This window comes from Ursus americanus, chromosome 30 (genome assembly GCF_024610735.1).
Source record: "Ursus americanus isolate L20-20 chromosome 30, mUrsAme1.1.p, whole genome shotgun sequence".
NCBI classification, from domain to species: Eukaryota; Metazoa; Chordata; class Mammalia; order Carnivora; family Ursidae; genus Ursus; species Ursus americanus.
In genome coordinates, this window is record NC_142156.1 from 26,045,021 (window position 1) to 26,061,534 (window position 16,514).

General features: G+C 44.3%; 1 protein-coding gene across 1 annotated transcript in view; it reads right to left on the bottom strand.

Moving 5' to 3' along the window:
• The window catches only part of LOC148107468 (small G protein signaling modulator 1-like), an 84,581-nt gene that overhangs the window by 49,811 nt on the left and 18,256 nt on the right, over positions 1 to 16,514 (bottom strand). The window contains 1 exon segment of the mRNA XM_087857172.1: positions 7,076 to 7,285. Coding sequence (XP_087713298.1) covers positions 7,076 to 7,285 — 210 coding nt within the window.

Here is a 16,514-nt window from a genome sequence, read left to right on the forward strand (position 1 = left end):
ATAAATAAATAAAATCTTTATAAATAAATAAATAAATAAATAAATAAATAAATAAATAAAGTCTTTAAACCTTACACGGAAGACACATAAAATAAGGTTATGTACTGACCAGTTGATGAAAATGTGACCAGAGGCTCACAGCAACCTGACCTTGAATTTCGCCTAGGAGCGATGGCTCAGTATTCCCTAAGTCAGTGTTCCCAGCTACTTTACAGAATATTAACTTCCACCAATCACAGGGATCTACATTACAACAGAGAGAACGCTGGAGTTGGGCATCATCCTTGCTCTTTAATAGAGAAATGGCTTGACAGGTACCAGATTCTAGCCAGACTCCAGTACACTGCTGTTTTATTTTTGTTGGTGTTATTTTTATAGTTGCTCTTTCCTATGACATGTGATACTGGTTCTCCTTTAGTGGTAGGAATGTAGGATTTTCTTTTGCAATAATTGTTTTCAGTAAAGACAAAAAAAAAAAAAAAGGTCGCAACATAGAAGATGAACTAGGAAACAGACCAGGCAAACGGGTTGGAATCAGGCATGAAGCTGCTTCACAAGGTCACCTGGACACGGCAGAGATCAAGGTGACAACGAACAACTAAAGTCTGGGGAAACATATGGAGTAGAGTTTTGGCTTGAGAGTAAGATTATACAGCCATAGATGAAAAACGTACCTTCTGTGAGCCTCAGTTGTCTTATCTGGGAAAGGGGACGATAGATGAGAACTACAGCATTATCTCAATTTAATGAAATAGCAGGTAGAGAAGCAAAGCTGAAACTTTTTGGTCTTGGAACCCCTTTATACTCTTAAAAGTTACGAGACTCTCAAAGAGATTTTGTTTATCTGGGTTCCATCTGTCACTATTTACCATATTAGAAAGTAAAACTGAGACATTTTATACTTTTTTACTTAACTAATTTAAAATAATCATAATAGGGGCGCCTGGGTGGCTCAGTCAGTTAAGCAGCTGACTTTGGCTCAGGTCAAGATCTTGGCGTCCTGGGATGGAGCCTCGTAGGGGGCTCCCTGCTCAGCAGGGAGTCTGCTTCTGCCTCCCCCTCCCCCCTCCCCCCCTCCTCCTCCACTTGTGCTCTCTTTCTCTCAAATAAATAAATAAAATCTTAAAAATAAAATAATCATGGGGCACCTGGGTGGCTCAGTTGGTTGAGTGACCGACTCTTGATTTCAGCTCAGGGTATGATCTCCGGGTCCTGTGATCAGGCCCCACCTTGGGCTCCATGCTCAGGGTGGAGTCTGCTCGTTCTTCTCCCTCTGCTCCTCCCCCTTCTTGCACACTCTTTCTCAAATAATAAAAGTTTTTAAAAATTTAAATAAATAATAAAATAATCATAATAAACCCAATGCATGTTTTTTGTGAATATGTATTTTTCCAAATAAAAACACTTCTCCAATGATGCTAAGTGAAATAAGTCAAGCAGAGAAAGACAACTATCATATGATTTCTCTCATCTATGGAACATAAGAACTAGGATGATCGGTAGGGGAAGAAAGGGATAAAGAAAGGGGGGGTAATCACAAGGGGGAATGAAGCATGAGAGACTATGGACTATGAGAAACAAACTGAGGACCTCAGAGGGGAGGGGGGTGGGGGAATGGGATAGACCGGTGATGGGTAGTAAGGAGGGCACGTATTGCATGGAGCACTGGGTGTTATACACAACTAATGAATCATCGAGCCTTACATCGGAAACCGGGGATGTACTGTATGGTGACTAACATAATCTAATAAAAAATCATTAAAAAAAAAAACACTTCTCCAAACAAAACCACTTAGGAGAGGCACTGCTTTGCATCTTCGTAAATCTCTTTAATGTCTACCTTCATGAAAGGCAACTGGGTTCTCCCATCGACTTCGGCGTTCAATCTGCTGTGATATCACACTTCATGCAGGCTCTGGGAAACCATATACTCAAGAGAGGGTAGAGTGAAACAGGCCGATAACATCTTAGCATCATAGCCAAAAAAGTTTTCAATCTCATGGGCTCACTGAAAATGTCTCCACAACCCCCACATGTACCTGGAACATACTGAATTAAAGGGTTTTGTAAAACAAAGTAAATTCATAATAAATATTACTTCTCTCTGCCCTTTGTTCTTAGCCTCGATGCTATTAGAACAAGAACACATTAGGGCAAAGACTTCTTCATCAGCTGTACAATATCTAGCAGCACCCTGCCTCTGTAGACAGCTGATCAACAAGGGTTACTTACTACTGCTGCTTACTCTGGTTCAGTAATTAATCTGCCGTGTGATCTTCAGCCAAGGATTTTTAGTCTGTGCTCAAATTCAGAGATCCATGGACTTGAAAAGGGAAAAAAATACATCTCTATTTTCTAACCCTCAGCATGTACCTTAATTATGACAACAGGCAATAGACCCCCCACTTGTACCAAACTGAAATCATAGGTATTTTCATATCATTTCACAGTTACTGCAGATATCTTAAGAAAATCATACATGCTCATCACTAATTCAAAAGTACGGTAGTTATTAGACCTGCCAGGAGATCTTGGTATCTAGTGCACAGATAAGCACGTATATTACAATATCACAAATTTTGAAAAATATCTTGACAGCTGTATTTCAATACAACTGGGTTTCATTTTCAATCCTTCAGAGTTGACTTTGTGTATTTAAAATCATTATTCTAAGGAAGGGATCCACTGGCTTAACCAGATGACCAAGGGAGTTCATGTAGTCAAAAGATTACCTTGTGTTAAGCAATTCACTTTACCTCTTTAGACACTAAGTTCTTCTCTTTAAAGGGAAACTGGACTAGTAATACTAGAGATTATTCTGAGATCCTCCCCCCAAGAGCTGGACGGGAACCCACAGCACACCTGAATGCATTAACAAAGAGCTACAAGGGTCTGCTTTCAATTTTTACACCAGCATTCGAGAATCTACTCTACCAAGCTAAATGCATTCAGATTAATGGGGCCTAGCAGAATCAAACAGAAAGCAAAGATTCTCCCACACTATCTTTTATCACATTATAACAGTAGAGATCACAAATAAGCAATAATGAACTATTTTGCAAAAAAAAAAAAAATCAACCATCAACATAGTCTGGGGCTGTTATTGATATAAATAGCTTGTTTGGGTGCAGACTTAAACATAAATGTTTCCAATCATCAGAAGAGTAACCTGGATATATACCACTAACATTTGCTTTAAATCTAAATAAAAGTGATTGTACCCTCATATCCTCAAACAGAAAAAAATCAAGAAAGAAAGAAAGAGTGAGAGAAAGAGAGAAAGTAAAGAAGAAAGAAAGAAAGAAAGAAAGAAAGAAAGAAAAAGAAAGAAAGAAAGAAAGAAAGAAAGAAAGAAAGAAAGAAAGAAAGAAAGAAAGAAAGAAAGAAAGAAAAAAGAAAAAGGAAGGAGGAAAGGGAATTTTCCATGGCTATAGGAAGAGCACTTTATTCTAAGCACTTGGCAGGGAGCACTTCACACTGGGATATGAATGGACTAGAACTTTAAAGAAGCAAATCTACTGCTTCTCTCCCTTGATAACACAGAAAACACACATGGGTCATTTAGGCCCTTCTAAATGCTAGAGATTGAGCCAACACAGCTATGTTTAATAACCAAGAAAGCCCAGACAGATTGCATCTCAGTCCCCATAGAAAAATCTGGGCTACGTCAGGAGCAACCAATAGTGGCACCAAGATAATATGAGTAGAGACTGCTAGCTTCACTTAGCAAAATTCAAATTGAGATCAAAGCCCTACCCTCACACAGAGTAGCTGTGAGTCATTGAAATGCTTCAAAATGGCTACCATATGGCTTCCTTCACCCAGAAACGCAATCTGACCAACAGACACTCGTAAGTGATTACTATCCTCCCAAAAGTCCAACAAGCCAATTTTCCTAATTCTGTTTAAGTGAGTCTTTCTACTCTATGCTTCCTTATTTTCTCAACAGCACATCTCTCTCTCTCTCTCTCTCTCTCTCTCTCTCTCTCTGTCTCTTTTTACTTGCAAAGATGAAGACAGAGTGAAGGCTCTCACTTTCTGCACTTAACTAAACAAAATAAAACTCAAATGGTGGTGAATGGAGGGTTGGGGGGGTGGGAGAGGAACTGCATTAAATCATCACAGAAATTAGGTTAGGGCTTTAGAATGTCACCTCAACACCAAGGACAAGCGGTTACTGAAGACACGCTCTATGCCTAGTACTGTGACAGGAATACAGAACCATAACCTGATTCAGTGAACCCAAGGATAAAAGGGTAAGTAACAAAGGATGGCACAATGTAGTGACTGTGAGGACAGGCGTAAAGGTTTGGGAAGGTCTGGTTCATACCAAATCTGGGGAAGTAATGGCAATGGATTTGAGCCCTGAGGAAAAGGCCGGATTGGGGGGATGGAGAAGTGGGAGGGCACTCTGGACAGGGGACAGGCACAAGAGAGCAAAGTCTCAAAGGAGAGACTCGCCATTGCACATGGCGCAAGAGCAAGGAAGGGCAGTGTCGGCACTGGTGAGTTCAAGAAAGAAGCCAGGAGAGATAAGGTTGGTGGAGATAGGTTGAACCAGATTATCTTAACCTTGAAAATTGGGCTCAATTTAGACTTTACCCTGTAGGCCAATGAAGGCTTCCAAGCAGGGAGGTGTTAGGAACAACAGTGAGTTTTAGGGATAAACAATGGTTGGGGCGCCTGGGTGGCACAGCGGTTAAGCGTCTGCCTTCGGCTCAGGGCGTGATCCCGGCGTTCTGGGATCGAGCCCCACATCAGGCTCCTCTGCTATGAGCCTGCTTCTTCCTCTCCCACTCCCCCTGCTTGTGTTCCCTCTCTCACTGGCTGTCTCTATCTCTGTCGAATAAATAAATAAAATCTTAAAAAAAAAAAAAAACAATGGTGATTTATCTCCTCAGCTAATCTGTCCTAACAGTGGGTCCTTTTGTCAAGCCAAGATTAATCAGAATCTATTGTGTCTAGTAAAATAAGTGTGCCAAATTACATCCTGGGGCCATTTTGCTACCACCTATGCCCTGGAAATGTAATTCAAATACCTTTCTCGACTGATGATAAATAACGGGGGAACCTGACCCCAGAATAGAAAAAAAAAAGTATATTAAAAAGAAAACATGTCATACTTGCTCCTATGACTATGGCAATTAAAACCATATTGGGGGTATGCTTGCATTAACTACACAAAAGTCATAATAGTTTTGGATCCTGTTAAAATTAAAACTGATAAAATTAAACTTTGTAAGTAGTAATTAATGATTAGGCATTGCTAAATATGCTTTAATTTAGTAGTACTCTGAAATGCTCAAAAATAAAGAAATGGATTCCCTCTATCTTAGACCATTTCACTTCCATAACTACTGGCTAGTGCTGGCACCTGCCTGAAGCCCCAGGACCAGGTAGTCTGAGGCAGAAGAAACGCCTACTCATTTCTGAGTTGTAGCCACAGGAGAGTGCAAGGATTCTAAATAAAATTTAAGAGGAAACAAGCTTTTTGGAGCAGAGGGAAAACAAGGAATTATGTATATACAATATATATTATTATATACACAGATACATACATACATAAAGGGTCACAATCAAGAATACTATAGTAAATGTAAAAGGGTCTGGTTGTTGGTTTAACTGACTCGCGGTTACAGAGGTAAAAAGCACCCAGAGGATGTTAAGAGTATCTCTGAAAGAACTCCACTGACAGAAAACGCAGAAGCACGGAAGAGGTTCAGGGACCACTCCTAACTGAAGCTCGGAGGGAAAATGGGGGCAGGAAAGGGACGAAAGTAAAAGATTAAATTACAAATGGGCCCAGTGAATGAACCTGAGAGGAAGTGATAAAATTCTCAACACACACAACTGTTGTTTATTCTAGGGAACCGCCAGGAAGTCTACTTGCCCTTGTAATCGCCGGACTTAAGGCAGTCTTTCCAGGAGACCTCTGCAACCTCTCTCCTGGTTAAAAGGTGCAAGGGCCATGGTTTTTCACCCGGGTCAAAACCAGGCACATCCAGTGTTTCCGATGCAAAACAACACAACAACAATCCCTCCGCGGGTGGTGGGGGTTCTTCCAGGAGGGCTGCTAGGAATGCCAAGGGCCTGGCCAGGACCTGTCACAGTTTTCTTAACAAAATATCCTCATGTTGGGGCGCCTGGGTGGCACAGCGGTTAAGCGTCTGCCTTCGGCTCAGGGCGTGATCCCGGTGTTATGGGATCGAGCCCCACATCAGGCTCCTCCGCTAGGAGCCTGCTTCTTCCTCTCCCACTCCCCCTGCTTGTGTTCCCTCTCTCGCTGGCTGTCTCTATCTCTGTCAAATAAATAAATAAAATCTTTTAAAAAAAAAATCCTCATGTTATCCCACGACGAAACTCGGGGCTCGGAAGGCAGTCTTACACCGTCTCATACACGCTCCGTTAGCGACGAGGGTGTTTGCACAATCAGCCCCCAGCGCAACCACCCCCGTTGCCTGGTCACACACTTCATGTCTCTTCCATCACCTCCACCCCACGACTTCAGTTTCCCATTCAGTTTATAACTGTTAGCAGGGTCCCAGTCCCTGGGAGGAAAGGGGGGCGGGCGGCTTTCTCCCGCCAAACCCTCACTTTGGGACATCAGAGAGAACCCAGGAAGAGGGAAGGCAGAAAGCCCCGGGTCCGCGAGCGGCAACCCGCAATCCGCCGACGGCGGCCGATTACAACTACTCAATGAAACCCCAAGGATGGGGAGGAGAAAGGCGAGCACCCAGGCCCGGTGCCCCAAATGAATGAATAGCAAGCGAGCGCTCATCTTTTGACGTTCCCACCATGCAAAGCGCTGGAGCTCTGGGTTCTGGAGCCCAATTACCAGTCCCGGAGCCCGAGTGCACTCGGATTCCCCAAACCCGGAGGGACGTCCCCAACCGGGAACTGCCGCTGCGGGAGTTGAGCTCTGCTTGAGCCCGCGAGGGCAGCGGGAGCCGAAACCGGTGCCGGGCAGCGCGGGTACCCAGCGGCCCGGCGTCCGCCACCCAACTCTGCGCAAGGCAGGGCCGCTCCCGCGAACTTCGCGGCAGCAGGGCGCGGGCGGGGTGGGGCGAGCACTCACCAACCCCGTACTTCTGCCTCTTGGTCGGGATCCAGCTGGCCATGGCGGCGACGTCGCCCCGCAGCGGCGGCTGCGGCGGCTACAGCTCCTGCGTCCCCGGCAGCCGCCGTGCCGCGCTCCTGCACGGCTCGGGCTCCTCCGCCGTGTTCCGGCAAACTTCGCCGACCCCGCGAGCCGTCTCCCCGCCGCGCCGCGCGCGCGGATTTGCTCCTGCTCCGCCCCGGCCCGCGGTCACCTGCTGGGCCGGGCAGCCCCGCCGTCGCGCGCCCCTCCCTGCGGCGCGGCCCCAGCCCCTGCCGCGGGCCGCGCCCTCCTCCCGCCGGGGCCGCCTCCCCGCCCCGACCCGCGGGCGCCGGCCTCTCCCGCCCGCCCCGGGGCGCTGCGCTCTCCTGGGTTCGCCTCGCGTGCTTCCCGGGAGCGGTTTCCCAGGGCCGACTGGGCTCAGGTTTTTTTCCTTTGAGTGTTTGGCGCCGCCCCCCCCCCCCCCCGCCTTCCTCCCCCGGGTTAAACCCTCGAGGTTGGATCCCGGGGGGCGTCGGGAGGGCAGCGCTGGAGGCGCGGGACACACCCAGGGGAGCTGCGGGTGGGCGAGGAGTGCGGGGTCGCTCCCACTGTGCGCCGCGCCTCTGGGGGAACGAGTATAAATTCTTAAGTTGCTACTGGGGCCCGGGCACCCCCAGTGCCTGGCACTCAGCGGGCGCTCAATAAATATTTGTTGAATGAATGAGCAGTTGACAACTGCGTTCACCCCCTGGAGCTTTAACTGACACTGAGAGAGCCGGAAGCCGGACTCCAGGGCAGACGTGATCCCCCCGCGCCACCTTTTATAGCTTTCAAAACAGGCTCATTTACTCTTCGGGTAAATAGAGACCTGATGCGAGGGAGAAAAGCTCCTCAGAAGTGTCAGTTTCCTGGGGGAGATCCGTTGGGAAAAATTCTTTAGAGAGCCTTAACTTGGACATCCTGTACCCCCCAAACACCGGGACTCCTCCCCAGCTGGAGAAATGCACACCCTTATGCTCCAGGGGAAAGTTCGCCCCAAGACCCCCCTTTTCCAAGAGACCAGCAGCCTAAAGAGCATCCCCGCGGAGGCGGAGACGGGGACAGGGCACGTCCAGTCTTCTCTCCTTCACTGATTGCATCCTTTGACCAACAGCCAAATCCAGGGACTGCTCCTTTGAACTGCAGAAGGCTCTTGTTGGAGCCCTCTGAAACCCCTCCTGGAACTCACTTCTTCCTGGAGAGACCTGGGAAATGAAGATGGGATTAGAGACCCCCAGTTGAGGAGTGAAGGGGAGGGACGTTTTGCTACCTGACCCACAGAAGTAAAATCTCAGAGTAAATGACCAGCCGATTTGTGTTCACGGTTTGAGAAAATACCTCTTGAAAGAAATTGTTTTGTCCTTGCAGTCTGTGAAATTTTCCTTGCCTATTTGGAACATGAAAGATAAACACGTAGTAAAAGGGAGTGAAACTTGATTGGAGAATTCGTGCACTGTAACTTTAGTAACTTTTGTAAAACCAGATATGAAATTAAAAAAAAAAAAGGTTTCTCAGAGTCCATAGTCTCTCATGCTTTTTTTTTTTTAAATTTCATATCTGGTTTTACAAAAGTTACTAAAGTTACAATGCACGAATTCTCCAGTCAAGTTTCACTCCCTTTTACTACGTGTGTATGGACCACAACTTCTGAGAAACAAACTGCGGGCTTCAGAGGGGAGGGGGGTGGGAGAATGGGATAGGCTGGTTATGGGTAGTAAGGAGGGCATGTATTGCATGGTGCACTGGGTGTTATACGCAACTAATGAATCATCGAACGTTACATCAAAAACCAGGGATGTACTGTATGGTGACTAACATAATAAAAAAATATTTTAAAAAATAAAATAAAAAATGTAAAAAAAAAAAAAGGTCCTGTTCTAGGCGGGTTACTCCTAGCACTCACTTTCTTCTCCATCAAAAATAGGTATTTATTTACAGCATATAGTGATAATTTAAGAATCTGTCACTTTAGACTTAACATCCAGAAGGCATGAAGGCATTCCACCATCTCCCTGAATATATTTTTTCTTTCCCTGCCAATGACATCATGATTAACCTAATGACCCAGGCTAGATAATCTCTTCTTTCCACAAACGTTAGGCACTGTTGTAAGAATGGATCGCAGCAGTGAATACAGTAAAATCCCTACCGTCATAGAGCCTGCAGTCTGGAAGAGGAGAGTAAAACAAACAAAGATATGCCACATGACACTGAGCATGTAGAGACAAATGCAAAGCAGGGAAGAGAGGATGTCTGGGGGGACAGGCTGCTGCTGTTTTATACTGGGTGGTCTGCGAAGGTGACATTGAAGTGTAAGACCAGACAGAAGTACGGATTCCAGGGGAAAGTATTCTGGATAACAGGAATGACAAATGCAGAAGCCTGGAGGCATGTTTAGCAGGTTCCCAAAACTGCAAGGAATCCTGGTCGGTAAGAGGTGAGTGAGGAGCAAACTTGGTCCAAGAGGCACAGGGTGGCCAGATAGAGTGGCACCCTGAAAGGCACTGTAAGGACTTACAGAGTACAACAGAAGACGAAGTTGGAGGGTTTTAAGCCAACCGAGGACACAATCTAATTTGCTTGCCTGTGGGACGAACAGACTACAAAGGCCCAAGGGAAGACATAGTAATATTTCAGTAGTTCAAGCAAGAAATGAAAGTAGTTGGGTCCAGGATGGTAGGGGAGAGATGGAAAAGAGGCTGGATTCTTACATATACTGAAGGCAGAACCAACAGGAGCGCAGTGTGCACAGAGGGGAATTTACTGTGAGGCTTCTGGACACTTTCATTAGCTTATGTTTCTGGAAAGTTTGCAAAGAAAAAAAAAACCCGCGTGTGTGTGTGTGTGTGTGTGTGTGTGTGTGTGTGTGTGTGTGTCTTTTCTTAAGATCTTTACTATATATGCTTCAGGCCCCAGAGACCTTGGATCTCATCCCTGGGTGTGAGAGACAAGATGGGTCAAGGATGACTCTAAGGTTGGGGGCTTGAGTAACTGGTAAATATACCCAATTGTTCTGTATTGAAGTTTTTCTTTCTTATTTCTTTAGGGCCTACTTGGTCATACCTTCCTCGGTGATGCCTCCACGTGGACCGTTAGGAGCTGAAGCATTTGCGTTCTAGAATGCGGGCTTCACAAAGTTATTTTAACCCCCTCTGTTCAAGGAAATTGACCAATGGTCTCTAACCTCCGGTACAATTTGAATTTAATACACGTCAGCGTGTTCATGCTCATCCGGCGGATCTGGATTTCTACCAAAATCATTTCAGCTGCCTTTTCTGGAATGTTTTCAGCTGCCACCCCCTACCACTTTTTGTAAAACCTGAGGTTGGAATTTGGGCACTGGATATTTCAAGTTTGACAATAGTTGCATGAAGAGGGTTGGAGGCAAAGGCAAAATTTTAATTACAGCTTTCGGTATGTTTATTCTTTTCCCTCTGAAGACTGAAGTCTGCCCACTTTGTTATATCAGATGGTTAAATCCCAATTTGAAAGTCCATTTAAATCATAAACGCAGAGCTACTCAATGTCTTTTATTAAAATGAGGCTGAGAATTAGGGAGTCAACTAGATGGGTGGGTGGAATAAGAGCAGGATTCCCAGAAATACCACTTGCTCTTTCCTCTGATATCTTTTCAGAAGAAACAGTAAGCATACCTCACAACCAGAGATATTCAGACTCCAAAATCTACACAAATACAAACATATTTATGCACCAGCACACTCTGCTTGAAGGTGCCTTGGAGAAAGAAATGAGGATACATGAATTTGGAGGCTAGTTTGACATGAAAATTGTGGCTATCCCTTACAATGCCTAAGAGAATAGATGCATGTGAGGGTAACTGGCAAGAGCTTCACTTCCTCCATTGATTACCAGGTTTATTTTGCGCTGACTTGATTGCTTCTCTGAGGGAAGTTATGGATTCTGCTTAAAAAGCGTCTCTTTTTTTTTCTAGGTAGAAGAGGCTCATTCTTTGAGCCTACATATGAGTGAATGTAGCTGCTAGAATGCACCCCCCCCAAAATAGAGGAAAAACGTAATTGGCTCTAACCACCACTTTAAGGTCTTTCAAGGGCAAATGCTTTAGGACAAGGTGGTTGTATGTAGGTCAGGTGCAGGGCGATGCATGGTTATTTGGGACCTGTGAGCCAAATGGGACGAAGGAACTGACCTCCACACCCCTAGGAGCAATTTTTTTAAAAATTGTACCCTACAAACTCACTATCTACTCTTTGCCCCCCAAATGATTTGTCTGGTAAGCATCTTTGGGTCTGTTCTTGCCTCTGCCATGTGGCTTTGTAGGTCCTGTTTCTCTGCTGAGTGAGAAATGATGGTCGGTGTTCTAATGCCAGTCATATCCTCATCCCCATCGCTGCAAGATTTATGCTTGGGAACCCTCTTCATGAATACAGCAAAAAGCCTTTAGTTTGTTTCTAGAATGCTCGTTGCTGGGACGCCTGGGTGGCACAGCGGTTAAGCATCTGCCTTCGGCTCAGGGCGTGATCCCGGCGTTGTGGGATCGAGCCCCACATCAGGCTCCTCCGCTAGGAGTCTGCTTCTTCCTCTCCCACTCCCCCTGCTTGTGTTCCCTCTCTCGCTGGCTGTCTCTATCTCTGTCGAATAAATAAATAAAATCTAAAAAAAAAAAAAAACCCTCTAAAACGAATGCTCGTTGCTGCAAATATCGAAATATGCTCCAAGATCACCTTTGGGAGAAACCAATGACATGAGCAATTCAAAGTCATCAGTCTGATGAAAATTGGATCAATACGTAGGTGAGAAGCAATGAAAACCACCTGAGTTTTCAAAACTTTGCTTATAGATGTATCTTGAAAAGTTCCTATATGAACTTGAAAATCTGTCTTCCTTAAACTCTTTAAAACAAGAGATGGTGGGAACTAAGAAGCAATGTGAAAAAATTATAATGTAAGCTTAAGTAAAAAATAATTAAATTGTATATGCCATAATACAACTATATAAAATTATATTTTACATGGAAAAATTACTATAGAGGACCATTAAAAAATGGAAAGTTTTATTCAACCTTCTTCAAAATAAAATAAACAAAAGAAAACCACTTGGTTGCTGAGATTCCTGGATGCTGTAGGAAACCAGGAAATTAAATGCCTAAATTTGACCTTTATTTGGGACAAGAGTGAAGTTTCATTCTGCAGCCGCTTGGTAACAGTGACACTGTGACTATATTGTTTAAGTGACTGTCATAGTCAGCAGATTTGTCTTCCTATTACTTCATGGTCAGTTAAGAAACACACATTCGATCTAGAATTTTTATTTAACACCAGATAGATTTTCCATGGTTACCAGCTGTAGTGTAACAATAATAATTAATATTCACGGCCTGTGCCTGGCACTATTCTAAATCAACTTGTTTAATCCTCACACAAGCTAATGAGATAAATCAAACTATTTTCATCCTCCCCCCTTACAAATGTGGAAAGCATGGCCCAGAACATGCTAAGATATTGCCCACATCATAAGTTAGTGTCAGAACGAAATTCAAACCCTGAGCAGACTGGCTCCAGGGTCCATGCTCTGAACCAGGAGTCAGTGAACCGTTGCTATAAGGGGCCCATATATATATTTTAGATTTTCAGGCCATCTGGTCTCTGTTGCAACCACTCCACTCTGTAATTAGAACAGGAAAATACCCATAGACAATACGTGAACAAATGAATGGGGCCGTTTTCCAATAAAACTTTATTTGTAGACGTGAAATTTGAATCTCATATGATTTTCATGTGTCATGAAATAATCTTTGTTTTTTACTTTTTCAATCCTTTAAAAATGTAGAAAACATTCTTAACTTGAAGCTTGTACAAAAACAGGTTGTGTGTTGTTGTTGGCCCGGGGGCCATAGTTGGCCAATTCCTGCTCAAAACCATTACTACCACATTTTGAAGTGAGCGGAAAGGCTGAGGGTGCCACCAGGAGAAGGGTCAGGGTGACAAGGGAGACATCAGTGTAGGAACTTTCCACCAGAAGTCCGCTGTATGAGTTTGAGTGAAGAGAAGGACTCCAAGTAATACAAGTTACCTTAGAGGTTGGGGCACTTCTGAAAACAGTATGTTTGGGGGAATTGTCTCCTGGCCTAGCCCTCTGAACTCTATTCTGGATGACAGGAACTATAAATAAACATAACTAAACCTCTGTAAGACAGCATACAAGCAACTGCTTTGCTACCCGCTGAACAAGTAGACATCTACAGGTGGACGGGGGAGGAACATTTATCACACCATTGTTCACAACAGCCAAGATATGGAAACAGCTAAGTGTCCATCCAAAGATGAATGGATAAAGAAGATGTGGTGTGTACATACAACAGATTACTGTTCAGTCATGAGAAAGACAGGCATGTGTGATAGCACATGGATGGACCTCGAGGGCAGTATGCTAAGTGAAATAAGTCAAACAGAGAAAGATAAATACTGTATGATCTCACTTAACGGTGAAGTCTAAAAAAAGCCAAATTCATAGAGAGTATAATGGTGGTTGCCAGGTCTGGGGGTTGAGAGAAGTGAGGGGATGCTGGTCAAAGGGCACAAACTTCCAGGTCAAAGATGAATGAGTTCTGAGGATCTAATGTACAGTACGGTGATTATAGCTAATGATACTGTATTATATACTTAAAAGCTGCTAAGAGAGTAGATCTGAAATGTTCTCACCTGAACTATACAGGAAAGCATATGGTAATTACGTGATGTGATCAAGGTGTTAGCCATAGCCGCGGGGGTAATTATTTTGCAATATATGAAGGTATCAAATCAACATGTTATACACCTTAAACTTACACAATGTTATATGTTAATTATATCTCAGTAAAGCTGAGGGGGAAATGAGTGGAGGGGGCATTCTCCTGAGTATCTCAGATCACGGTGCCAGAAGGAGATGTGACAACCTCTGTGAAAACGTTTGCACGGCCAGGTAGCTACTGATGATATCACCTGGCAAAGGTCAGAGCAGAAGAAAAGAAAGCAACGTGGGCAGATGGGTGTGAATTCTGAGTTACACCCTCTGGGCTTTTCCAGAAATACTAGAAGGGAGACTTGGCAGGGAAAGGAGGGTGTTGAAAGTGTAGAACCAGAGACCGATAGGAGTTCTTTTTTTTTTTTTTTTCAGTTTTGCTGAAATATAATGACATATCGAATTGCATGTGGTTAAGGTGTGCGATGGGATGACTTGATACACTTCTTTTTTTTTTTTTTAAAGATTATTTATTTATTTATTCGACAGAGATAGAGACAGTCAGCGAGAGAGGGAACACAAGCAGGGGGAGTGGGAGAGGAAGAAGCAGGCTCACAGCGGAGGAGCCTGATGTGGGGCTCGATCCTAGATCGCCGGGATCACGCCCTGAGCCGAAGGCAGACGCTTAACCGCTGTGCCACCCAGGCGCCCCCCCCCTTTTTTTTTTTAAAGATTTTGATACACTTCTATATTGTGAGATAAGGACCACAGTAAGGTCCCCTTCTGTCACTTCTACCACTTTGTGTGTGTGGTAAAAACATTTAAGATTTACTCTTAGGAAGTTTCAAGGACATAATACAGTATTGTTTTTTTTTTTAAGATTTTATTTATTTATTTGACAGAGATAGAGCCAGCCAGCGAGAGAGGGAACACAAGCAGGGGGAGTGGGAGAGGAAGAAGCAGGCTCCTAGCGGAGCAGCCTGATGTGGGGCTCGATCCCATAACGCCGGGATCACGCCCTGAGCCGAAGGCAGATGCTTAACCGCTGTGCCACGCAGGCACCCCATAATACAGTATTGTTAGCTATAATCACCATGCTGTACATTGGATTTCCAGAACCTATCTACTTTATAACTGGAAGTCTGTGCCCTTTGACCAACTTTTCCCCCTCCCCCCAGGCCCTGGTAACCACCAATTTCCTCTCTATTTCTATAAGTTCGACTTTTTTTTTTAGATTCCACATATACATAAGATCGTACAGTATTGGTCTTTTTCTGTCTGATTTATTTCACTCAGCCTAATACCCTCAAGATCCATCCATGTTCTTGCAAATGGGAGGATTTCCTTCTATTTCCACGCTGAATAATATCACACTGTGCATAAATACACCACATTTCCTTTTCCCATTCATCCGTTGATAGGATATTTCCATATCTCGACCATTGTGAATAATGCTGCAGTGAACATGGGAGTGCAGATATCTCTTCAATACCCTGTTCTCATCTCGTTTGGACACACAGATAAGTAATATTCTGAAATGCTTTCACATTCATTAGCTCACTAAAATTGAGACCGCTGTTTGCTGTCTGTAACTGTCCTTGGTTTCAGAATTCATGTTTTTTGAACGTCCGCCTTTTTATTCTCTTGAGAGAACCTACATTCAGCCTCGGATTGTTCGTGCCACAGTACGAGTAACTCCACGTTTTAGGGATTGTTCATTGGGATTACAAGATTTTAAATTGGGATCGTTCGAAAGCCATTCTTTGAATCAAGCAAATCTGTGATTGCCAAGCCCATTAATGATAGCTTAACAAACTTTTCACGTTAAAATGCAGTCAACATTCTAAAGTAATACTCTGCAATCTCAGGGTATGGCTTCAGCCCAAGATGGTTTCGCCTCCTATTTGGGCAATATTCCCGAGCTCACTTTCAAGATAACAAGATCTGTCTACACACTTTGCCCAGATCACCGGGCTCTGCTGCATCGGGGGAGGGCGCCCCAGGGCTTTCTACTTACATAGTTTCTTAGTCATGTTACTGTGGCAGAATGTTCTTATTTAAACAAGCCCTTCCCTCCCATAAAATTAGGCCTCAGGGTTCGTTTCTCAGAACCATTCATACCACAGAGGCAAAAAGTCTTTTAGGAGAAGTAAATTCGGTTATGTTCTTTGTGGAGACAAACTCCAGTTAGAAATGGCCTGACTGCTAATGTCTGTCCTTGTTAACTGGGCATGGCCCACACTTCAAGTGCCCAGAGGGCTCTAGCCCTGGGAGTTGTGTTTTGATTTCTCCTGTAATTTGCCAGAAGGGCCTCTATCCAAGGAGGTCACAGGTCTCTATGAGGCAAATTAAAACGTGAGCCAATTTTGAGTAGTTGCTGGGGTGAGTGGGGGGATTCCATTGGCCTTGATGCTTGGAATTTTTTCCTCCAAGAGGTACAGTTTCAGGGATGTACACAGACGCAATTAAAAATTACTTGGGGCACGATTTGACTTTTTATTTTATGTTCTCTATACTACTTATTATCTTTTTAATAAGTGTGGTAGACACAACGTGATCCCCAAGGATGTCTGTTTCCTCATCCTTGGAACCTGGGACTATGGTACTGTATGTACATGGCACAAGGGACTTCGCAGATGTGATTAAGCGACAGATCTTGAGGAGGAAGCAGCCAGGAGCCGAGGAGCCTTCTAGAAGC